We start from the raw sequence: 26395 nt of genomic DNA, 5'->3' as shown, positions 1-26395 counted from the left end.
GTCTGGTAAATGCTGTCTTTACCTGGGTCTTTAGTTGGGCTGTTGGCCAGAACCCCTATACTTGGCCTTTCCATGTAGGCTAGTTTGGGCTTCCTCATAGCATGGCAGCTTGTTAAGAATGAAGTGCATGGGTAGAAGTGCATGGCATTTTTATGACCTAGCCTTAGAAATAGCTTTATGTCACTTCTGCCCATACTGTGTTGGTTGAGGCAGTCACAAAGGTGTGCCCAAGTTCAAGGGGGAGGGACCATAGACCCCATCACTTGATGGGAACAGTGTTAAGGTTATGTTGTATGAAGAGCATGTGGGCTGGGAGATGCAGTCATTCTTAGAAAATACAATCTGCCACATCTTTCTTCTGCAGTCCCCAGTCTTCCGTTAAGACCATGCAAGTAGATCTTTTTCTTTTCAGATACTGTACTTTTGAGACCCAGAATTTCTGTCTTTTATAGTCTCTGTGTCTTTGCTGAGATTTGTCTTTTCATTTGCTATAATCATTTTCCTTTACATTCCCATATATATTTATAATAGCTGCTTCAAAGTCCGTGTCTGCTAATTCTAACATGTGGTTTGTCTTGGTGTTGGTTTCCACTGACTGCTTTTTTTTTTTCTTGGTCATAGGTCATGTTTTCCTGCTTTGCATGTCTAATAAGTTTTAATTGTATGATGAATGTTGTGGGTGATAATGTTGTAGGGAGTCTGAATGTTAATTTAAGGGTGCTGAGTTTCATTTTGGCAGGCATTTAAATTAATGGTTAATCTTCTTGTATTATCAAGCTTGGTTTTCTTTGTTAAGGCAGGCCTATTTTAGTTTTGTTTTTTGTTCAGGGCATGGTCCTTACTCCTAACGTGTGGCCTTTCTGAGTTCTCAGCTGAATACGTGAGTCCCTCAATGAGGTCTCTCCACTCTGGCTGGACCAGAACTCCTTCTCCTAGAGCTGTGCTATCTCTGGTGTCATCTCCATTATGCTTCCAGATTCTGCACATATGCAGCCCAACCCATGGCCAAGGCCCTGAGGTGAATTTCCATATACACTTCGAAGTCCCTCTGTCTGTTCATCCTCCTTTTTCTGCTACCCTCTTCCACAAACTCTAGCTGCTTTACCACCCAGAACTCCAATCTCTGCCTGTATACCTCAGTGAAACCTTTGTTCCATTTGTTCTACTTCCTTCTGCTGTGTCAGAAAAGAGTCTCCAACCTGAAAACAAGGCAGCCACGGGGTAACCTCATGTTTCTTTTTCCCTAAGGATCATAAGCCTATGCTACCTTTTGTTTAGTGCCTCATACATTTTGCCCAGTTTTACAGTTATTTACAAGAGGAAATCTCCTGTACCAGATACTCTTTAATGGTCAAAAGTATGTACATGCTCCTGTAAGAAAAATTTTAAGAGATGGCCCCTTTATATTGAATGCCAGTATAAAAAAAGATTTTTAGAACAAAGTTATTTAAGGCCTATTCATAATAGAACTTTAATCTGGTTACAATAACTTTGCTACTGTATAATAATTTATAACGTTCAAATTTTGCTTTTTACTGAATTTTACCCATAAATTTGTATTGATGTTCTCTAGAAATGGCAAAGTGAAAATTTTTATTTTATTCTCTCTCCCTCACTAGTGGCAGATATTCTTTCCCAGTCTCCAACCTGTTTTAATAGCCTTAACATTGCCCCTCAACAAGCCACTACTAGTTTGACACCTATTTACCATCTCTAATGTATTTCCATTTTACTAGGTCAATCAGTATTATTTTGTGGGATATTTAATTTAATGAAAGGTTACCCTAATAGATACTTTTCTTTTCTAGAAGTGAAGTGATTTTATTTTTAAATGTGTGTTATAAGACATCAAATGAGGCTGTTTATTTAGGAAGCCTTTAGTACTTCCTGAATGGAATGTAGAAAAATAAAAGATTGGGAAGCAGAAATTCTTAGCAGTTGTGCCCATAATAAATAATACTTGAAAGTTAAAAGAGGATAAAAGTTGGCTTTGAATATACATTGTAGACACCTAGCTAAAGTAACATAAGAAGTGTCGTAATGAAATTGAAGGATAGGCTTTCCATGGCTGGAGCCTCTAGGAGGGATTTAAAGAGATAACACATTACCAGCATTTTAATGAATTGTTTCTGTTTTGTTGACATCGTTTCTCACTGATGTTAGATTTGTGATTTTGGCATACAGTGTGTGCCAATAATTTTTTTTTTTTAACATCCTCAGGACAGGCTCAGTATGAATGAAAATATAATTAAGAAAAACCTCATGAGTCTTTATAAATAGGAATTGCATGAATCATTAAAACTAATTATTTCTCAAGGAGGACTGTTATCACATTAAAAAAAAAGCTTTGATCCTTGTTTTTTCTACTTTAAAAATAGTATATGAAAATATTAATTTTATGTAAACTCTAAAAAATACTGTTTAAAAGAACCTAGACTTTTAATGAAGCCCACTTTTTGGAGGTAAAACATAGTGTGATATAACTTCATCAGTTCTTACTTTTTTGGGAAAATACATTAGGACAGAAAACTTTTTTCTTTTGAAAGTAGTATGTGCTTATGTTTTAACAACAAAATTGTAGAAGTGTTGAAAGTAAATCATGAAAGCCTCCATCTCTCCCTGAAAACCCAGGATAGCCACTGTGATCATTTTGGTATGTGTCCTGTCAATCCTTTAGACTCCAGTTTAAGTGTACGAAGGGCTGCCACATGTGAATAGTATTCCTTGGAGATGGGCAATAAGATGTGTACATACCTATTAATATAGTATTGGTTTATGTATTTGGATTCAAAACATAAAGTTACCAGACTCAGAATGAACTAAAAATGAACTGTTAATCCTCCAAAATACCTTTTTCCCCCCTCTGCTCACATTTACATTGTAGGTTTTCCGTGAGAAAATTGTATTTTGTAGATCATTTTTTGCTTATTCATTTTCTCTCAGAAGAAACCTATGGTGGAAGATATGGCAGGTAGCAATGAGTTGTTGTTTATTAAATTTTATGATCACTGTCCTTCAAATCATTTGTCTATGTTTTGGTTATTCTAATTACCCTTAATATTTACCTAAATTTCCAACCAAATTAAAATAGAAACTGAGAAAAGTCTAAAAGTATGTATAAAGCTTCTAGAACAAAACATAGAGAATATCTTTATGAATTCTTTATGTGTAGGGAAAGATTTCTCAGAGATGATGCAAAGTTCTAAACAAAAGAAAAATTTGATGTATTGGATTTTATCAAAATTTAAATTTGTTGATTATCAAAGCACAATATTAAGGAAATGAAAAGGCAAGTCGTACACAAGGAGCAAATATCTGACAAAGGACTAATACCTAGAATATATAAAAGACTCCTATAAATCAATAATAAAAAAGACAAATAATCCAGTTGGGGGAAGAAATGAGCCAGTGACTTAAACAGACATTTCAAAAAAGAAAGTGTAAAAATGGCTAATAAGCAAATGAAGGACTAGAATTTTAAGAAGCTGACAGCACCAAATATTGATGAGACTGTGGAGCAACTGGAACTCTTACAATGTTGGTAGGACTGTGGAATGGCACAGCCGCTTTTGAAAACTGTTCAGTAGTTTCTTATAGAGTTAAATATGCACCCACCCTATCTCCTCTGTGACCCAGCAGTTCTACTCCTAGCTGTTATTTACTAAAGGAAATGAAAGCATATGTCCCCCAAAAGACTTGCACGAGAATGTTTATGCACTTTATTCATAATAACCCCAAACTGTAAACATCCCAGATATCCATCAAAGGAGAATGGATAAACAAATGGTGTTATGTTCATGCAGTGGAATAATAGAATAAAAAGAATGAACTATCCATACATGTAACAACATGGGTAAATTGGAAAAACATTAAGTGAAGGAAATCAGTTTAAAAAGAATGCATATTACATGATTACATTTACATGAAATTAAAGAACAAGGCCAAACTAATATATGGTAATAGTAGTAGCTACCTGAGAGCTTGGTGGGGCTTGACTGAAAATGGGCATGAGGGAATTTTCTGGGGTGGTAGAAGTGTTCTATATTTTGATTGGAGTGGTTGTTACAAAACTTATAGAATTGTACACCTAAGATCTGTCTATTTCACTGTATGTAAATTTTTACCTCAATTTAAAGAAAAATCCAAAAGTAAAAATTGAGAAAAAGGTACGGCAATATAGAAGATAAAGAGGGTAGAACAGACAGGAGTGAAAGGGTCTGTAACAAACCACTTTTTCCTGTAATATATTTATAGAAGTCTTTGTAGCAGAATCAGTGCTGGGTTGGTTGAAGTAGTGGGTTAAAGCAAAGAATTATAAAAAGTTACACGTACCTTAAATATTTACTTTAAAAAAGTTGTACACATGAAATACTAAAATCAAATAGTTCTATAGGGTTTATTAACAACTACTGCCACAACAAAAAAAAGGTAGTTATTTTCCTTTGTTTCCCTATGCCCTGTGGCAAGAGTTCTTAATCTTAGGCCATGTACCTTTTTGACAGTCTGGTGAAGCTTATGAACCCTTAAAATGATTTTAAATCCATAAAATAAAATTCATAGGATTATAAATGTGCCTACTATATTAGTTTTGATTATAATTGTTATAAAATATTTTAAAACATCTATATAATAATAGTTATTAACACATTTAAATCAAATCTGTTGGCAGGTCTAATGACTATGTTAATTTTTGCAGTGTTGATTGTAAATAATATTTTGATACCTTCAACAACTGTAGTATGACATATCAGTTAGTGATAAAGTTATAAGTACTGCTTGTATTACTGTGTAACATAATTTTTCACATTCAAGTTTATGGACTCTTTTTTTCCCTCTTAACCCAACCACATATTTTCATTCTCCCATTCTTCCAGTAGTATATTGTAATTTTGGTTATATCAATATTGGGTTTTTATGTCATTATGACTAGATAAATGTCATTCATAGTTAAGCAATATAGTATATTATAACTGGTTTTTCCTACACATTTTGTTTTCCCTGGATTTACAGTTCTCCCTCTCTCCATCCCTTCTTCCCTCCTTTTTTCTCCTTCTCTTTCTCTCTCTCTCTCTCTCGTTTAGTTTCTACATTCTTAACTTTAATTCGTCCCTAAACTTACCCCTAGTTGTATAAATCTCTGTATATGTTTGAGCACATTTTTTATTATATCAATTTCATCTTCTCCAGGAACCTTCTGGTCTGCCCTAATCTGGATTAGTCGTTCTCTAGACTTGCTGTATGACTGTCTAATCGAGATGTCCCTTCACTATTCATTCTGGGAATTCTCCTTTTTTCTTCTCATGCGTTGGATTCTTCAGTTTCTGGAACTTGTCATCTTCTTTCACGGTTTCCCACCCTTGTTTTGGTGGAACATGTCTTGTCGTAACTTCCTGAGAGAGAATATGTGGAAAGCAAAATTATTTGAGACTTTGCTTATTTTAAAATGCCTTTATTATATATTCACACTTGTTTTATAGTCTATCTTGGTATGGAATTCTAGGCTGGGAATAACTTTAAGTCAGAAGGTTTTGCCCAGTTGTTTTCTAGCTGCTGGTGTTGCCATTAAAAAGGATGATGTTATTCAGATTCCAGATTCATTTTATGAAACATGTTTCCTTTCAGGCAGCTAGGATCTTATGTTTATGTCTTCAGCATTCAGAAATTTCAGTGAGATATATATGCCTTTATTTGGGTCTGTTTTAATATTGCTGAATACTCATTATACCCTTTCAGTTTGGAAATTCATGGGCTTCAGTTTTGGGTATTGTTCTTGAATTATATCTTGGATTTCTTCTCCTGTGTGTTCTGTTGTTTTCTCTGGGATGCCTATTCATATGTTGAATCTCCTAGACTTTAGATCTTTTAAAATCTTCTCTTCTGTTTTCCATTTGTTCTTCTGTTTATTCTATTTCCTCAGCCTTATACTTTTCTAACCCCTCTATTACCTACCTTACAGAATTAAACAAATTTGTATGCATAAAGTATTTAAAATAGTGCCTGGCATATAGTAAGTGTTGGCTGTAATTGTTGTTGTTGTTTAGTTTCTTAACTAATTGTTGAGGGGAGAGGTCTTTGGTCTTTTGATGTAATAGCTGTATGACCTTGGGCAAGTCCTGTAATTTCTTTGATACCTACTTCCTTCATCTCTCTGCCTCTCAGATGTTTGTGAGCATCAAATGAGACTATGTATGTGAAAATACTTAATAAACTTTGTACAGAGCTAATAGTTATTACTTGCATCTTTCAAATATCAAAAGTTTTTAGTTTGAAAGAAAATGATGGCTGAATTTCCAGGGTTATTTTTAAGATTTCTTGATTGCATGTAACTATTTCTCACAAAACTGTATAAGCTAGGTGAACTTGAGCTAAATGCTAATGCTGCTTTTTAAAGGAGTTATTTCTTAATACTCAATCTCATTATGTTAGGCTGAAGAGAGAAGATTATGAAAATATTCATTTTATGAAGAGCTATGGCTTTACTTCAGATTGTATAAATCTGTGTAATGTAATAGTTACTTAAGAAAGACCTGATTACTAGTTTAAACCCATGGATAGAATATTTATTGGAGTTTATTTATTTCTTTTTCTTAAATGGTATTTGAGATTAGGAAAAATAGAATCTGTCTTTTGGTTTTTCTCAATAGTAGTAATGTAATTTCAAATGTTAGCTCATTTTTGTTAATGGTGGCTTTTTGTTTGTTTGTTTTGTTTTAAGGTTTTTGGATTCAAAGCATAAAAACCATTACAAGATATACAATCTGTAAGTATGTTTTCTTGTTTGTATGCTTGCAAATATCTTCTAAAATAACTATTGAGTGAAAGTTATTTCCTTGTTAGAATGAGGTAGAGTTAAAGATATATTTTAACAGAATTGTATTCCTAAAACAATTAGTTCAAGAAGTCTGATTGAGAGCATAGTTAGGTCATTTAGAAAGTGTAGTGATGAGGTAAAACAATGTTGGCACAGATTCATGTTACTTGATCTGCTTTAAATGACTTGGCATCTAGCCCATCTTTGGGCCCATAACCATGTGGTAACTTGAAGTGTAATTCACACAGAGCTTCTGCTAAAGCATTAATGCCATCTTCCATGGAGGGATGCTTCTAGAGTAGACATAATTTTATTCTGTGTCTCTAGGTCAATTGATTGAAAAAGCTATTAGCATATTCTCTAACTGTATATAAAATAAATAAGTTAACTAAAGTTGTTGAATTGGGTGGCTTCTCTTGTCTGGGGCAGGGATATAAGGATTGCCTCTTGATTCAGCTAGCTGATCTTATCTTTAACCTTTCATTTTTTCTTTTGACTTTGTGAGTAGAGGTGTAAAGTAGAAAAAAAAAAGAAGGAAAGAAAAATGTGAAGAAAATATCTTATCATTTTTGCTCTTGACCATTTTTTCCTTCCCAAAATATTGACCATTTTCTAATTAAAAAAACAAATTGTGTATAAAATGTGTTATGTTTCTACCTGGCTTTTATTTTTCCTATGTGATATGTATAAATTATGCAATGGAAAAAATTTTAATCTAAAGTTATGTATGCTAATTTACTGTTATAATTTCTGTAGAGTTTATTTATAAAATATAAGAACAAGGTTTTTTTCTGCGTTCAGTGGGCTTTCAGATATTCACTAAAAAAATGAAAGATTCTCTCTGCCTTATTGGCTTGTGGGATGTTGCTTTTTTATCTTTAATTTAGTGATCTTTGTACTCTGATAAGACTTCAGAAGACCGGAGAGTGAAGTAGACACTAGTATTGTATCTCTTAGTGAGTTGTCGCTGATTTCCTCAGATGAACAAAGAAGCAAACATTTATTGAGGGCTTGCTACATGTTAGACATTCTACAACATTTTGTTAGTGCAGAGGTGAATAAGATGTAGTTCCATTCCTCAGGTAATTATAGTCTAATGTGAAAGGTAGACAAAGTATTATAGAAGAGGTAACTCTTGTATAGAAGAGAGCTGTGTAGACAACAGTCAAAATAGTGATTGCACCCCGTAGGGAAGGTTTCATAAAGAATGGCATGTTTGAGCTGGGGTGAAAAGAATCATAGAAGTTGACCTGAGGCTTAAGAAGAGGGGAAATGGCAGTGCAGGCAGAGAGAATGGCATGTAAGAAGCTTGTTGGCATAATATTGTCTAGAATATGGCAGATAATCCATTATGGTCAGATTATGGGGGGTGTGTGTGTGTGTGTGTGTGTGTGTGTGTGTGTGTGTGTGTGTACGGTGTAGTGGTAATAAGTAACAAGATGAAAGAAAGTAAAAGGTGCTGTAGAAACTTAAGTTTAGGTGGGTCCCAACTTACAGATGATCTGTGCGTATATCCTTCTCTTTTCTGGATTAACCTCTCCTACAAAAACTCTTGTTACAGGTGCCAGAGTGTTTCTGTGGAGGAAAATAAAAACCACAAAGTTTTGTAGTTTTTGAACAACTGGATTCAGAAGTTAAGTTTCAAAAAAAAAAAACAAACAAAAAACCAAACAGGACATGAACTGTCAAAAGCTGGAGTCCACTAAATGAGTCACCTCAGGCTTAGACTCTTAGTACTGGGCATGTAGAGAGTCCCAGAAGGAAGGTAGAAAGATACTAAAGACAGATTCTGCCTTATTTCAAAATTTTATTTGAGTTTAACATTATATCCAAAGAAAGGAAAGGAAATTCTTTTCATTCTGTATGCAATGGCTTCCTGCTTCTAGAATTTAGGACTCAGGTTTGTACTGTCAGTATTGTGGGTCACTTGTGTTATTATGGTTAAAGTTGGCATTGGTATCTAGACTGGAGAGTTGATTGCCTGTTTGTTTTTGTATATCCAAACATCAGACCCCCAAGTTAGTGAACTGTCTCATTATTAGTTGAGAGTAGCTTTTGGTGCACATATTTTAACTCCTTTATTCCCCCATTCATTTAATGGAATCATAGACTGGAAAGTACGTGAAAGAGATCATTTAGTCCAACCTTCTCATTTTACTGATGGGGAATCTGAAGCCTAGAGAAGTTAAGTGAGTTGAACAAGGTCACACAGGTACATATGGTAGCAGACCATCCACTGTTGATGCCAGTATTCCCTTTCTGTTTTTTTTTGTTTGTTTGTTTGTTTGTTTTAATCTCCCCAAATTTTACTTTCTTCAGAAGTTTCTAGAACTACCAAGTTGTAGCATGTTTTGATTTCTGATGTCACTTTTCAGCCTTCTTTGCTTTTCTACCCCTGTTTATATTTCTGGCTCTGGGTAAGTGAGTCTGATAAGTAGCAGATGTTTCTATTTTATTTCTTTTATTTTTAGGATATTAATTTCATGTGATGTATGTCTTTGCAAACATATGTAAATGGAAAGATCTTAAAACATTTGCACTTGACATACCTGTATTTAATAGTATATTAAACTTTTTATGGCAACTATGACATATGTGGGTGAAGAAGAGTTCTTAATGTGGACTTTCTAATAATTGACTGTAACTGTTTATATCTCTATTATCAGGCATTCAGTAAGTTATTTTAAGAAAGGACAAAATTAGCCTCATATCATTAACCAAATTCAGGTGTACTTGGTGAATTACTTAGTACATTAATCAGTTTGTTTTATGCAAGTGTGTGTACTTCATTTTTGTATGTTCCTCTGTAATCTGTCTTCTGGTGGGGGTACGGGGAGGAGGGGGGAGATAGGGTATAAAGACATAATATAGTTCTTGCCTTTGAGGAAGTTAAATGTTCACTGGATACTAATTTTTAAAAGGTTGACTATACTTCATGGTATATTCTATTTGACATACAGCTCTGCATCATTTTGTGGTAAACCTTCAGCTGTTGTTAATTTTTATCTATTAAGTTTTCTTTTGTAAGATAGGGATAACTCCATTGAAGAGAGTAAAGTAGAGGCCTACATGCCTAGCTGATTCTATGACGAGTCTCATTTCTCTGGAAGCATTTCCTATTAATCTTATCCCTTTCTTCACTTTCTGTCTACTGCTTCATAAAAGCTCTCTTTCAGTGCATCTTTATTTCTCTTGTCTTATATAAGCCAATATGAGGTGATGATTTAAAAAAAGATATCTTTTAAGTTGAGTTCTAGTTATAAGGAAGTATAAATGGTTAGATCTACCTAACACTTGTCTTAGTCAGATCCCATTTACGATTCATGTATCTTTAATTTTGGTTTGTTGAAAGACTTGTCTTATCACTAATATACCATAAATTTACAAGGGTCTCTGTGTGTGTGTGTATGTGTGTGCAGTTATCAGAGAAAGTTTGTGTTTTGTTTTTTTTAATTTTTAAAAATTTATTTATTTGTTTATTTTTGGCTGCGTTGGGTCTTCATTGCTGTGCGTCGGCTTTCTCTAGTTGCGGCGAGTGGGGGCTACTCTTCGTTGCGGTGCACGGGCCTCTCATTGCTGTGGCCTCTCCTGCTGCAGAGCATGGGCTCCAGGCATGGCTTCAGCAGTTATGGCACGTGGGCTCAGTAGTTGTGGCTCGTGGGCTCCAGAGCACAGGCTCAGTAGTTGTGGCGCCTGGGCTTAGTTGCTCCGCAGCATGTGGGATCTTCCTGGACCAGGGATCGAACCTGTGTCCCCTGCATTAGCAGACGAATTCTTAACCACTGCACCACCAGGGAAGCCCCATCAGAGGTTTGAATTAAGAGAGTCTTCTTTCTTTCTTACCGGACCAACCACTCCCCAGATCACTTTCATCACTACCAGGCCCAGTATATGTTTTCACATACCCCCTATCCATACCTGTAGATATTTTCACAATTTTTTCATGTTTTCATTATCACTGTTTGTTGGTTCTTTTATGCCAAATAATGCTCTTGTTGGAATGCTGACTTTGACTAAAATTTGTTATTGTTTTGTTTTTTAAACTTTTATATTTTTTATTATGCGTGGAGTATGGAACAATACTGAAAAAAGTTTGACTTTTGTAATCAGAGGTGCTGGGCTCTTCCATTTACATATCGTGGTTTGGGGCCAGTTTTGTAATGCTCTTCTAAATTTAGCTTTCTCATATATAAAATGGAGACTATTATATGATTGTGAGGATGAATTTAAAAACATGGAAACTTTGTAAGGTATGCACATCTAATAGACATTTAGTAGCTCATTATTTTCACTTTCCCTCCATTTTTTTCCTCTTAATAATATTTGGGAATCAGTGTATGAAGGCAGTCATCTGCAGTGTTTATCAAGCCAAACATTTTGAGCTGCTAAAAAAGTACAGGAATTTTAGATAACTGAAGCTGTATGAAACTCAAAATGTTTATTTTTTGTTGTGCTCTCATGAGACCAGTTTCTTAGAATTGTTTCCTGGTATATACCTCTCCCCTCACCTCGTAAGCCCTATTTTACATGATTCCTTATAAAATATTCCATTACGGATTCTTCTCTATTGACCATACTCCTCTTTAACCTGTACCAAAGAAAGTGTAAAATGTTACTATTTTCTTGGTCAGTTCTCTTCTTCCTGCCTGTCATTTTTTTTTTTAAATAAAAGCGAGTATGAAATTATTTAGCAAGGATGCATATATGTGCATATGTCATTGTTAAATAAATTTTCTTTCTAGCAAAACTCAATATACTAAATTATAGTATGCTAAAATGGAAAAGCTTTGTTTTCAGCAATATTATGAGAAGCTGATTTGTTTCAGGTCTGACCAGTTAGAAATTAGTGGATTGCAATTTGCTTATAATTATTCAACCTTCATGCGGATTTTTTTTTTTTTTTTTTTTTTTTTGCTGCACCACCTGGCTTGTAGGACCTTAGTTCCCTGACCAGGGATTGAACCCAGGTCCTCGGCACTGAGAGCACCAGGGAATTCCCAACCTTCATGTGGATTTGAGTTTAAAAATTGTTTAAAATAGATGAACTCTACAGATATTTCAGGATTTCTAAATGTAAAGCACAGGTCCATAACCACTTATGTGAAATTCTTTGGGCTAGTTGTGTTTCAGCATTCAGAATTTTTCAGTTTTTAGAAAGGTAACATGGAAGCATATATTTTGTATTGCATAACACCCCAGTGGGATTTGGAACAGTACCTAGAATAAAATGTTTTACTCTTTGCTGTAAGTGTATTCCTATTAATTAAGGACTACACATTCTCATAAACTCAGATCAAGTTCTGCTGCAATTGAGTTTGCCATACAGTTAAAAGAAAGTTTCAGATGCTTCAAAATTTGGGGATTTTGGAATGGTGGATTAAGAGGCTATGGACCTTTATTTGTTTTAAAATGCTAAGTTTTTATTTTAAATAATTTTTAAAATATCTGGTTTGGTTAGTAGTTGGAGGTACCAGAATGCTGCTGACCACAAGCTAATGTATGGAATCCCTTTCTGAGCCTATTAATGTTTATAAACATGGCCTATTAATCATGAGTCAGCCACTGCATGATAACAAACATGTGACTACTATTAAAAAGACAAATTTTAGCATGCTGTAAGTAATGCTAAGTCAACATTACTTTTTTCTATTCTGTATTGATTTTACTTACTAGTCTTTCATTACTCTCAGACTTTAATTAAAACTTATAACCTGAGAGATTATTGAAAAAGATGACCTTTGGCTTCTCTAAAGAGAGAAAGATCTGGTTAAAAAATTTAGTAAGTGTTGTGTCTGAGTAGATTACCATCATTCAGTTTTTCTTTACTTTTCCTTTGCCCTTATAATTTTACTGTTTTTAACATACATCTTTTGTAGTAATAGTTTGAGAAAACTGTATATGCTCAATTATAAGGCAAAGATAAAATTGAAGCTAGTTAGTTGTTTATACATATCTTGTGAAATCAAAAATAAAGACCATTAGCATATATAATTTTCACAGAGGGAATGTGAAGGTGTAGATGCAGCTGAATTTGCAATGTTGTATATTAGTGGCATTATAAGTTTTGTAAGCAAACGTATAAGCTCTGATTGCATATACTTAACATTTTCAGCCTTGATTTTGTTAATCGTAAAATGTGGATAATAACAGTACCTACTTCACAAGAGTTTTAGGATTAAAAGCAATAGTTAATGTAAGACATATAATGCTTGGTACATTATAAAGGTTCAGAAAATGTTTGTTACTAATATACTTTTTTTTCTCAAGTGCAAAAGATAATTTTATGTCACATTTAAACTTTTCTTTTAGATGTGCTGAAAGACATTATGATACCGCCAAATTTAACTGCAGAGGTAGGCATAAATACACTGTATTATGTTTGATAACTTGAAGCCAACAGTCTAAATCTTACTGTCATACCAATAATGAATAATCTTAATTATTAAGTGATATATTTATCTTAAAGATGGTCTTAGAAAATTTGAAAAATAAATTTAATTTTGCTATTGTGTTTTTGGAAACAAGTATCATATAAACTTGCCAGTAGTACTAGAAAGACTAAATTGTAGAATAGACCGAGAATTAGGAGAAATTCCTAGACTAACAGTAGAATAAAGAGAGGGTTATACCTACAGTTTGAGGCATTTGGTGTAACAGTAAGAGATTACAGGGAGAAAGAAGAACAACTTAACTCCTGTCGAGGAACATGACCTGTGTGGTGGAAAAGGGTATAATGAAATATGGATAAGAGGAGCCTGATAGATGAGAGCAGGAGATGATTTAAATGTGTTCTTCTCCAGGTGTAGTAAATTCTATCTCAGAGCCCACAGAAACTTTCATTTGTATTTGTGGAACCCTTTGAACCATGAGAGACCTGGAGAGTTGAGAAGCTTGGCAAGATGCTGCCGTGATAGTCAAAAAGAGAAAGTGGGTGCCTTGACAGATTGATATATTTGCCATTGATCCCTCCTAAATATTTAGAATGGACTTTCAAACAGTTGGTTTGAGAATTCAGAAGTGCTAATGGCTGTGAGAGCCAGGATACATTTACTAAGAAGGTTTCATTTTTAGTGCATTTAGGCTACTGCTTACTGGTCAAAGAGTGTTTTACTCGAGGTTTATCTAGCTTTAAATAGGCGTTTAACAGGTTTTTCTGGATGTTTTTGTATGCCACTGGGGAAATGAAGATGGAATGATGGTACAGCTGGGCAGATGACTAAGTAAAAGCTGTCCTGATGATTCCCTGTAACGGTAGTCATTGTCTCCTTGAAGAGCTGTCCTGTCACACTGAAGGCTTAATTGAGTGTATCTTGTACCCCATTATGAATGACTTGGTTGAAGATATAAAAGACATACTTTTCACATATTTAGATAACACAGAAGATAGGTACATTGAATGTTAGTTGGCATTTTTAAGAATCTTAATAGAGTGGAACCAATAAGATAAAATTTAGTAGTGATATATTTAAAGTCCTATTTCTAGAAAAAATTTTTAAAAGACCTCAACTCTAACTATAGGGAACAGAGAAGTTTTGAGTTCTTATAACTCATGTGAAAAGACCTGAAACTTCGCTTGATAAACTTTACTACAATTGTATACATTTTATAACTTGGGGTTTTTTTTCCCTCAATTTCTTTTGTAAATGTCTTTAAAGTCATGTGTATGCAACACTAACATTTGCAAGACCATCTTTAAAATAACATGTTTGACGTTTTTATTATATGAAGTGTAAAATGCAGTCTTTTCCATTGTTTATTTGTTAGTGATCTGTACTTTCTTTGGAATATTTGTTTTGTGATTATGCAATATTATAAGTGTTACAATTCCTTTTGTTAGAAAATGTATTGAGAGCCCTAATAAGAGGCTCCTGTGACATTTAATTTTGAGTTTACCTCCACCTCTGATATGTTGTGACCTCTGATACTTCTTTGCTACTCTATTGCAAAGTTTCCTCCTTCATAAAGTGAGGAAAATAATACCTGGTTTCCCTGTCTAATGGATAAATTTGAGTTGAGAGACTATTTTCTATTCAAAAATTAGAAAATTATGAGACAATAAATTATTTTTCTCTGGAGTTCAGTTTTTCTTTAAGAACTCTGTTAAGTTTATATGCAACATTTCTAAAGTTAACCTACTTTTAATAAGCAATTCAGGAGAGATTTTTTTCTTATTTGAGGTTATCTTTTTACCACAGTTGCACAGTATCCTTTCGAAGACCATAATCCACCACAGCTAGAACTTATCAAACCCTTTTGTGAAGATCTTGACCAATGGCTAAGTGAAGATGACAATCATGTAGCAGCAATTCACTGTAAAGCTGGAAAGGGACGAACTGGTGTAATGATTTGCGCGTATTTGTTACATCGGGGCAAATTTTTAAAGGCACAAGAGGCCCTAGATTTCTATGGGGAAGTAAGGACCAGAGACAAAAAGGTAAGTTATATTTGATGTTTTTTTTCTTTCTTCTTCCTAGATCTGAGAATTTATTGGAGAATAAATTTTTAAAAAGATAGTTGTTAACCCTTATTTTCTTTCCTCTAAACATTTAAATCAGTATACTACCTTAACTTTCATATGAGCAAATGACAGATTCATTCAATTTTTCTGTTCATTGTTGCATTTTCATGTCATGCTAGCAAATCTTACCCATTAACTGGATTGCATATTTGGTATCATGAAATCTTTACAAAGCATTTAAAAAAGCAGCACATTGATCAAAAGTAAGCTTGATATTCCTGAAGCTTGCTTGAAAATAAAATGTCTTTGGATAATAACTTGGATTCCATTACCTAGTAAAGTGTGATCTTTACTTTTAAAATACATAGAGATTATTCTTTGATTTGAATATTCATAAATGTAGTTATAATTAAGATTAGTCAAAGGTTCTTCTCTTATTCAGAAGACTAAAGACTATGCTGAAAATCATTGACAAATTTAATTTGTGTAGTACATTAGAAAGCAAAAAATGAACTCTTGGGAGAATTTTTTACAGTGATTTTCAAGGGATTTATTTCTTTGGATAGTAAGTATGGCAAAACATGTTTACATTTCTTACAAATGGACTTTGTACATTTCTGTCTCCAAGAAAGAAAAAAAACCAAACTACTTCAGATAGATGGAAAAACTCATTTAGAGAGCTCTATTGAGGAAGACATCCTAATTTTATATGAAAAATTTATTCTAGTTTTAATAATTTTCACAATGAGGAAGGTTCTCTTACAGTTTAAGCTAATTTCTTTTTAATTTAACTTCAGAACAGAAACATAAGTGATCATAGCCATCATTTTCAGCTGGATAATGGCATTGATTCCTGGGTCCTTTACTCCTTCCTCATTTCTTGTTTTACTTGTCGTTGTTACATTTTTTAATTATATCTAAGGATGCCAAAGCACTGTTTATTGGTGATAGTTTACAAAATTGAATCTTATTGTTAATGCATGATTTTGGTGAATGTTGATTATAATAACTTGCCAAACATTTCTGTATACTGTGTGCACCTTGGGATGATAGCACTAGAATGAATTCCAGAGCAGAGGACAGAGATGTTTTCTTTGGCATCCTTTCTTCATTTAGAGGGAAACAATTGCTTTTATTGATTAAAAATATAGAAGGTAAATTTTTCTGTACTTAAGTGAATAAATATAGGGCAGCACAGGGAAAAGAGACTGAATGAGAAGAAAACCTAGAGAGATGGGTCAAATTAAAATACAGTCACAAGAGCAGTGGTAGAAATTTAAAACAGGGTTGATGAGCAGCAGACATTTTGGTAATTGAAAAGAAATCAGGTAAAAAGAATTTAAAATAAAAACAGAAAAGTTGTGTAATGTGGAGCCAGAACTAGCTTTAAGTTAGGGGCTCTTAAACTGTTTATGGTATATACCTTTTAAAAATATGATGAAAACTGTAACTATTCTCCCACAAAAAATGTGCATCATGTACATGAACATAAAATTTTGCTTATAGTATTTAATTGCACTGAAAATTATTTTTTTAACCAAGAATGTAAAAAGTACTTTATAAGAATAATGTCTCGTTTTCTTTTTTTATGCCAGGCAGTGGCCACTACTTGAGACTGCTGAATAAATCCAAGTGGTACAAATTAACCAAAATTAAGCTTTAGTTCTGCTCAGTAGTAAATTTTCATGAAAGGGCTACTATTATTTAGCTTTTAAATAACACATTGAAACTATGCCATTGTCTTTGACTTGGTAACTTTTATGTCATTTTTGATATCTAATTAGTTTTGACTTTGTTTCCCTATCTCATGAGAGAATGAAAGAGCAAATGGACTCTGTAGATTTTTTTTTTTTTTGCCAGATGAAAGTAGGCTTGTGTCAAGAAATAAGAATTCTTATAAGACTCTTCAGATAAATTCATGTTGCATCATTTTCTTTGCCTTCTAGTTATTGAGATCATTTTTTGGCAAGATTCTGGCATAATGCTGTGTTTGAAGGAAAAGATTATGACTCCACATTTTAAGTTTTAATATTGAAGAGTTAAACTGTGTTAATGAGTTTGTATTTTATGCAGGTAAAATTCTAGCTATAGAATTTGTCTTCCTAAAGCAAGTGAACTTACGTGTAGCTCCCACTTCTTGACAAAACCTCTTAAGAAGTCCTCGATTGAAAGTCTTGGCTTTTCTGAATTTGGCAACTCTCACAACAGTAGATTTTTTCGTGACAAATCCTCTTGCACAGTCTGTGATTCAAGACTTGGCTCTCACGAAGTCGTAGAATACTTTTACAACAGTAGCTAAGCTTTCTCTCAGGATTCATGGTAGAGTCTTACACAACAGTGCACACTGGTGAACAGAGCATGGAGTCACAGTGACGTGCAGAACTTCTGTCTTTACCAAAGCAGCAAAACCAGATGTTTTGCCAGGCATTAAGGTGTACTGTCTGTCTACAGAATACTGAGATTTCTTCAGGGGACTTTCTTTGGGCAGAGAAACTTCACCGTTTTGAAAATGTTACTATCTGCTGAAGTTTCCAAAAAGGACTCCAAAATAGGAATTATCGTTTGGGTCACCGTGCATGTATTTGATGAAAACTAGTAGCTGGCTAAACTGAGACTTCATATGCTGAAGAGAAGTGGTATCTCCAGTCCTTTCATGACCTGCTTCATAGTTTTAGAAAAAAGTGTCTGTTTTTTTGGAATGGATAAAACTGTTTGATAGAGATACTACAGCAGTCTTACTTTTCTGTTGCAAACTACAAGTATGTTTGACCATTTCTAAGGTATTTGCCTTCACCACGTTCACTCTGTGAATTTTTTGTTTGTATGGCATTACAGTATCCTTGTAGGTTACTTTAATCAAGGATTTTGAGTTGGGGGGCAAATAAGGTATTTGTAATGGCCCAGCCTTTCTAACTAAGCTGTGCTCTCACGTGTTCTTACACACACCTCCCACCCCCGCTACACTTCCCTCCTTCTTACTCTCTTATACCCACCCACCCACGCACATGTGAATATATACTCTGTCTGACGTGGGTGCTTCTTCAGGATAGTTGGCTGAATGCTTCTGATAGTGAGAACTAGCCATATAAGAAGCACTTGGGATATTCCGTCCCATCGTGTTCAGGGAAAAAGTCAAACCCAAGGATACTTAAACTTTATTGTATTTTATTTTCTGTTTCCCATTTAAGTTAGATTCAAGAGATGTCTACATAATGAAAAATGAGGCCATATTTTAATTTGTCAATGGCAAGATATTTTAGTCATCACAATCTGGTAATACAATTGTCAGTTCTGTTTCTCTGTAGAGGAGAGGAGAGATTTGATGAAATGGCAAGCCCCATGGGATATTGTTGTGAAACAGGGGCCAGAGTGAAAAGATAGCAAGAGAAGTATTTATGAAAATAAAATGCAAAGCCTGTAGTATCATGTGGTAGAATATAATAGTAGCTACATCATCAGCAGAACTGTTCCAGGCACAGCATATTCTCTGTCCTCTCATAGGTTAGAATCTCACCCAAGTGAAAGGTGATGGGTTAATAGAAAATGGAGTTCTGTATGTACTACTAAGGATGTACTCAGTAAAATTATGTTTAGCTGTTACATGATATTAAAACTCAGAGTTATGTAATTTGGCCAAAATTGATCACTTTAGCATCTTGAAGTCAAAGTAAATCATTAAGATCTGCTGTGCTTATTTTATTAGCTCATGATTAATTAATATACCTAGACTACTTTTTGGATGAATCATTCACAGGCTCTAAAGGAGTATCGTAATGTGCTCCTACCTTTATCCTTGTGTATATTTTAAAAGGCAAAAAGACATTTATGGGCAGACGCTGTTGACAAAGCTGTATTTTACTAAACAGTGTTGTTTCCATTATAGGTTGAAACAGCATTAGAAAGCTAGACAGAGTAGATAAAAGTCATAAGATTATGAGGTTTTTTGTTTTTTGGGTTTTTTTTGCAGGAGTATTTCTTATTTTATAGATGATAAAACTGAGGCCCAGAAAGATGAAGTGCTTTGAACAGGATTATCCAAACAATTAATGACGGTATTCAGAGTAAAATTTGAATCCCCTGACACATTGGTGAACTTCTTTCTACAATATCAAGTCCATAAATCCTGGAATTGTGAAAGAGTTTTGAAGCTCTTCAGAATTAATCTCTGCACAGAGTCAAGCTCTCCTGAAAGGTCACATAATGATGATGAAATTGGCCTCTTTTGACAAGGCTCCTCAGTTTATATTTAAAAATAGATTCTGGAGCAGTAAAGACCCCTGATTAAGTAGAATAAGGATAGCTTGAGTTTGTTGGTGTTAAAAATATAATGCTGCAGGCTTCCTTTAAATCTTTGGAATTTGTCTTACTAATTTTCAAATAAATCACATGTTTACCTAATGGTAAGAGTGCTAGTGAAATAATAATATATATAATAATATATTTTTAACCTTTAATGAATATAACTTATCATAAGAAAACTTAGCTGAGCATGGTAAAGCTGTTGTTATACAGCTGTGGAATTCTTCCAGCGAAATAAGTTATCTGATAATAAGTATAATTGATTATCCAAAGTAGTTTTATTCTTGAAACATCTGTTAAGAGATTTATCCTCTTACCAGTATTTTAGGTTGTGTCTGTAGATTTGCATTTTTGTAAATGTGAACCACTCTTAAAGAGATACGTACATTTTATCAGTTTTTCAGTTTGTGTAGGATTAATTTTATTAGAAATGTCTTTAATGTTCTTTTGCTTGTAGCCTTAATTTTAACTAAGGAGAAACACTAAGAAGCTGAAGAAAATTGTGTTCTGGTGACATTTTTATAGGAGCAGAATGTTTCTTCTTCTCCTCCTCCTCCTCCCCCTTCCTCTTTCTCTCCCCCACCCTCTTTCTCTTCCTCCTTCTCTTCTTCCCCCACCCCCTCACCTTCCCCTCCTCCCTCTTGTTTTGAAGAAAGAGGAGCCAGTTGTCATGTTTTTGGTGAAGATTTATAGACTTTGCAGAGACTCTCCTCAAATTAACCTGGTAGAGTCTTGACATTTTTCTCAGCAGACTTGGTACAAATTAGATGGCAGAGTGGTGGGTGCCAGCTGACCATAAGATGTGCAGCTGTGTTAGTAAAATACCCAAATAATACTTCAGGGTTTGAATGTTGCAGAGAAGTCAAAGTACAACTGATACCTCTTATTTAAAAAAAAAAGTTTTCTGAGAGTGGTGTAACTACTTGAGGGAAGACTTTCTAATTCAGTAATTTACAAGAATGCAATTATGTTATACTTCTCTAGGAATCATTTCTTTGCATATTTGATCTTTTGCTTTATGAGCACGTGGCAAATTACTCTAAAATGAACTGTCCGATGGTTCCCACCCCAATAAAGCTCCTAGGGTTGCTTCCTATCTAATCTATGCCTTACACTGTCTGTACTTATGTTTCAGAATTAAAGTAGATAACTCACAATATTTATTACAGACTATGAATAAAGAATTAAAACATCCTACCAGTAGTGGTAAGTGTATATTTCGGAAAGATTCCCAAAATTTCTGAATTTAGAGAGAGAAACTTCTATTACATGACAAACTTACCCAGAATCTCTCCTCTCTCTCTCTTGTCTTCCTGCTTCTAGAATGGTAGCAGGTAAAGTAAGCATTAATACTTAACTTTCTTGGATTAAACTCTCAGGAAAAAATTTTGAGGCTTTGATTTTCTTTTTTGGGGGGGTTTGTTTTCGAAGCAGTTATTAAAGTTCTTATGTATTATGATCTCTCTATGTGAGTTCATTAGCTTATCTTTAATGAAGACTTCTATCTTCTAGAAATAATAAATATTAACTTTATTCTAAGTGATCCCAAGAAGAGGAAATTTTCTAGTGTCTGTAAGGAATGAATTTATGTTCTAATATATAATCAGGTTTTTTTCTAGTCTGTTTACTAAATTTCCCCATATGGTAACCTAATGAAATTTTCTCGTTTTCTTTTTATTTAAAACAAAGTAAGGAAGAAGAAATGAAGTAGCTGTAACAGGAAAAGAAATGTATTTATGACTTCTTTCTGGTTTTCCTGACAACCTCGTGACAATTTATTGGTTGTTTTTTGTTGTTGTTATTGGGTGGCAGGGGAGGAGCAGTGTTTGAGAGGTACACACTTGAATTAGTACGTATGCACTCTCTGCTATGCCACGCCAGGATAGCTGGACACTTGAGAACAGCTCTGCAAATATTTATTTGTTACGAAACTTTGTCTTATGCGAAGCCTTCAATTGTGAAGCATTTAAAACTTAAAAGAAATTAGGATACTAAGAATGTTGTTGTCTAAAATTGTATCTAAGGAGATAAGGACACACTTATGAATGGGTACATTTTTACTGTAGGGCTTAAAACCGTTTAAGGCTTCATTTTTATTTTTATTTTTTAATTTATTCCTTGATTAATTATTGAGATATAATTGACATAAAACAGTGTGTAAGTTTAAGATGTGCACCATATTTATTTGATACATTTATATCACAGTATGATTGCCATTGTAGCCTTAGCCTCTGTTGTGCCACAGAAGTATCATTTCTTCTAGTGGTGGGAACACATAAGATCTTGTCTTTTGGCAAGTTTAATGTTTATAATGTAGTTTTGTTGTCTGTAATCCCTGTACTTTATATTAGATCTCCAGAAGTTATTTATCTACTAGTTGTTAAGTATGTACCCTTAAACATCATCTCTCCCATCCCCTCACCCACCCCCAGTGTTTGGTAACCATCATTCTACTGTTTTCCAGTTCAGTTTTTGGTTTTGTTTTGTTTTTTTAGATTCCATATATAAGCGATATTGTACAGTATTTGTCTTTCTCTGTCTGATATATGTCACTTAGCGTGACGTCCTCAAGGTCCATTGGTGTTGTCGAAAATGGCAGAATTTCCTTTTTTCTCAAGGCTGAGTAGTATTCCATTGTATGTATATATACATTTTTATCCATTCATCTGTTGATGGACACTTAGGTTGTTTCTGTATCTTGGCTGTTGTGAACTACAGTAAACATGGAAGTGCATATAAAAAAACAAACAAACAGAGTAAGCTATAATTATCCTCTTTTTTGGCTTAAGAAAACTCCAAATATAACATTCTTATTTTTTCTAACACATTAATTCTCCTGGGCTAAACTGTGTTTCACTAATACATGGTATTTAAGCCTGTTATCCAATCTGTATATTCATAAAATTTTAAGAGTTTTATACCTTGAAGGACCTTAGCAATTATTTCAGACCCATTTTAGTATAAATGATAAAACGGATCTGCAAAGATAATTTTGTCCTAGGTCATTTAATCTCTCTGTGTAACAACTCAAAACCATATCTCCTAACCTCAAATCCATTATCCTTTCTACTGTTCTATATTCTCCTGTCCAAATTATTTTTCTTTATTATTTTGATCCCCAAAGTAGAAATAGAAACTTAAAAAGGAAAAAAAAAGTGACTGTGTTATAATGTATTATAACTCTTTCAGTTTCAAGTCACAGAAACCCAACTCAAAATAGCTGAAACATAAGGAGACATTTATTGGCTTATATAACCCTAAAAGCTCTGGCCTGAATCTAGATGCTTAACAGATGTCAGAAATCTCTCTCTCTACTCCCTTTTTTTGTCTTTATATACTTTATTTTTAGGCAGACTCTCTGCAAGTAATGGCAAGGTAGTAGCTCCAGGTTTACGTGCTGTCTACTTTAGCAACTGCGATGGCAAGAGAGCTACAATTTGAGCAAAAATTTCTAGTTTAGGTTCTGGTTTACCTGGATTAGGGCATGTACCCATCCCTGAACCAAACATTCTGACCAGAGGCTTGGGCCATATATCTGAAGCTGAAGAATAGGGCCCCCCCCTCCCCCTCCCCCAAACCACAGGGAGAGAGATGGCATCCCAAAGGGGAAAGGGTAATAAAAATATCAGTTTTCTGCTTCATATTATTCTCAAGAATTCTGTGGTTCATGTACCACTATTTAATACACTACTCATAATTTGTTTCATAGAACTGAAGCACTGTAATACTCTAAACTTTGGAGATTTTTTGTAGATGGGAAAAATAAGAGCTCAGAGAGGTTGTGAATCTTTCAGATTACATAGTTGGTATGCATGCTATTAGTAAAACCCAGGACGTAGGAGTAAAAAAAATTAGAATCAGACTCATATTTAGGTTCAAATCTTGTTTTTGAACAAGGTGATTATGTGCACTAGGACTGTTTTCTTATCCTTAAAATAGAGGAGATCTATCTTGTAAAGTGGTGGTAGTTTTAGGGATATATGTAAAATGTCTGGCATGCCGCTTAATATACAATAACTACTGTTATATGTTGTCATTGTAGGAACTGGCATTCCTAAGAGCCACATTTCTTCCTTTGTTGAATTACTTTCCTGTAATAATCTTATTGTGATCACTCTGAAACATGGATTTCCAAGCTTCAAGCAAACACTATCATTGTAAAACATCTACATTATTTCTGAGTTTAGAAGTGCCAGTGAAAAGTTTACTGAGATAGAAAATTACTTTTTAAGCTGAGGAATCTAGATTGTGAATTCATCTTAAAGAAGATGATTTGAGAGTATTGATGCAGAGCAAAATGTGTAAAACTGGATCAAGAATGTCATTTTATTTTAACACAGGGTGCACTCCACAATGAAGACTTAGCAGTTATGGACTTTTTAGTGCTAAACATAACATCACAATATATTAAGCAAAAACTGGAAGAAATTAAGAAAAATTGATAGCAATGCTAGTAGGGATCTTTTTTAATGTACTTTAAGATCAGGAAAGTACAAAATAAGAAGATATATAGCTGGCTTGAATAATATAATACAAGCCCATAAAATGTATTTCTTTTTTTTTTGTCATTCACAAAACAGTTATCAATATTAATAATTCATTAGGCCAACCGTAAAATCTCACCTCCAAGTAGAAATATATAAATCTCATCCCTTGGTTACAATTCAATAGAATGAGAGATTTTGTTAAAAAGTTTAATCAAACTAAATCAGCCATTTGGAAATTTAAAGCCACTTACTTAAATAACTTTTGGACAATGAAGAAATAGAAATTTATATTAGATATTATTAAGATAATAACAAATAGATGGATTAATAAAGATGAAAATATAAATTTATGAATTAGCAAACAGCCATTTGAACTAATAAATCCAAACACTGTATAAAAATGCCAATAAGATCAATACATCTCTTTTAAAGCCAATCAAAGGAAAAAGAAAAGAGAGGGAAAACAAAAAATCAGATGTTGGAAGTTTGAGAAAAGAGATAAAACTACAGTGTGGAAGTGACATTAAAAATTATATTCAGGTATATGATAATTAATTTGAAAATTTCAATGGAAAATGGACAATAAATGCTTCAAGATGAAATCCAAAATCTGAATAGACCATCTAAGAGTGAAAATGTATAGGAGCCCTCAAGAAGTACCTGATGTGAATTGCATTTCAGATGGCTGCTATCAGACCTTGAAGCATCAAATAATTATGTTATTTAAATTGGTCTAGGTGTTAGAAAGTATGTAAAACTCCCCATATGACTGCTTGCATAGCCCTTCTACCTCAATATGATAAAGATAACATTTTTAAAACCAGAAAGTATAATATGGGGGAAATTAAATGGTTTGGCGAAAAGTTAAGAGTACATGGAAGGGAGTTGTGAGGGATAAGAGTGGAAAAAGAGGTTAGGCTATATTTTCATGTTGTTAAAGAATTATAGTGTTTGTTAAATTTGTTGTTATTTGGGTAGACACTGGGAAGCCATTTAACATTTTGAATTATTTGGTAATGTGATTAATCTTATATTTTTGTAAAATTAATCCAAAAGCAGCATAAAAAATGAATTGGAGAATAGATAAATGAAAGGCTGATAATCAGTTGACTATTGCAAAATTGCAGGAGGCGACTGAATAGAAAGGCTACAGAAAACCAGAACTGGTATTTTGAGAAGCATTGCAAAGTCAAAATCTGGGTTTTGACTGAATCTTTTTGCTATATACCTGAAACTAACACAACATTGTAAATCAACTATAGTCCAATATAAAATAAAAAATTTTTTTAAAAATGAGAAAGAATCTGGATTTCGACATCTGAATAGACGTGAAGGAATCAAATATGAGTATTCTAAACAAGCTTAACCTCTGGTTTGCCTTCCATTTTGCATGGAGTGTGTGTGTGTGTGTGCTCACAGACACACGTGCATATGTGTTTGTGTGTGTGTGTGTATATATATATGTATATATATATGTGTGTGTGTATATATATATATATATATATATATATATATGCCAGGTAGTTGATATGCTGACTGATATACCAATCTCTGCCTCGACTCTGCTGCCTGGACCTTTGCCATAGTGCTGGGGTTCCCTCACTTCTCTTTACTATAACCCTGTGTATATCACTGCTGTCTCTCAGATTGTTTCCTTCACTCAACGATGGTGATGGTATTAGAATAGATTTTCGGCTCAGATGCTGGAGAAGACAGTGAGTTGAGTATAACGACAGAAATAACAGAGGTTGGTCTGTGCAAGAATGTGAAAGCCTCAGTTCTAGGATATGTTGTGTTTTAAGTGCTTCTGAGATTTCCAGCTAGAAATGTCCAAGTGTAGGAAATTCTGGACTGGGAGTTGGGAATAAAGTCATATTGAGAGACACAGGTTTTGGAGTTAATGTGTAAGACATAATTAAACCAGTGGAGTAGATAGGATTGACATAAAGAGGGAATAGCTGAGATCAATTTTTTGAGATATACCTGTATTTAGGGACAAGAAGAGAAGAGATAGCCGGTAAGGATAGGAGAAAACCTTTATTATTTTTAAAAATATTTTATTTATTTTTATTTTCGTTTATTTTATTCTGCTATTTTATTTTATATTTTATTTTATTTTATTTTATTGTTTTTGGCCACACTGCACCACATGTGGGATCTTAGTTCCCTGACCAGGGATTGAATCCTCACCCCCTGCATTGGAAGCGGGGAATCTTAACCACTGGATCGCCAGGGAAGTCCCAGGAGAAAACCTTCAGAGAGTGTATCCTATGAAAGGAACAGGGAGTTTTCAAAATGACAGCTAAAAAATGAGCCACAATGATAATAAGAAAACAGTAG

General features: G+C 33.9%; 1 protein-coding gene across 1 annotated transcript in view; it reads left to right on the top strand.

The window, feature by feature from the left end:
- Positions 1 to 26395, top strand: part of PTEN (phosphatase and tensin homolog) — a 92883-nt gene that overhangs the window by 44009 nt on the left and 22479 nt on the right. Inside the window, exons 3-4 of the mRNA XM_057530718.1 lie at positions 13121 to 13164; positions 15007 to 15245. Coding sequence (XP_057386701.1) covers positions 13121 to 13164; positions 15007 to 15245 — 283 coding nt within the window. The remainder of the gene's footprint in view (positions 1 to 13120; positions 13165 to 15006; positions 15246 to 26395) is intronic.

The sequence above is a fragment of the Balaenoptera acutorostrata genome, chromosome 16 (genome assembly GCF_949987535.1).
Source record: "Balaenoptera acutorostrata chromosome 16, mBalAcu1.1, whole genome shotgun sequence".
NCBI classification, from domain to species: domain Eukaryota; kingdom Metazoa; phylum Chordata; class Mammalia; order Artiodactyla; family Balaenopteridae; genus Balaenoptera; species Balaenoptera acutorostrata.
Note: the sequence above shows the minus strand (reverse complement) of the source record. Positions and strands in the feature narration are given on the sequence as shown.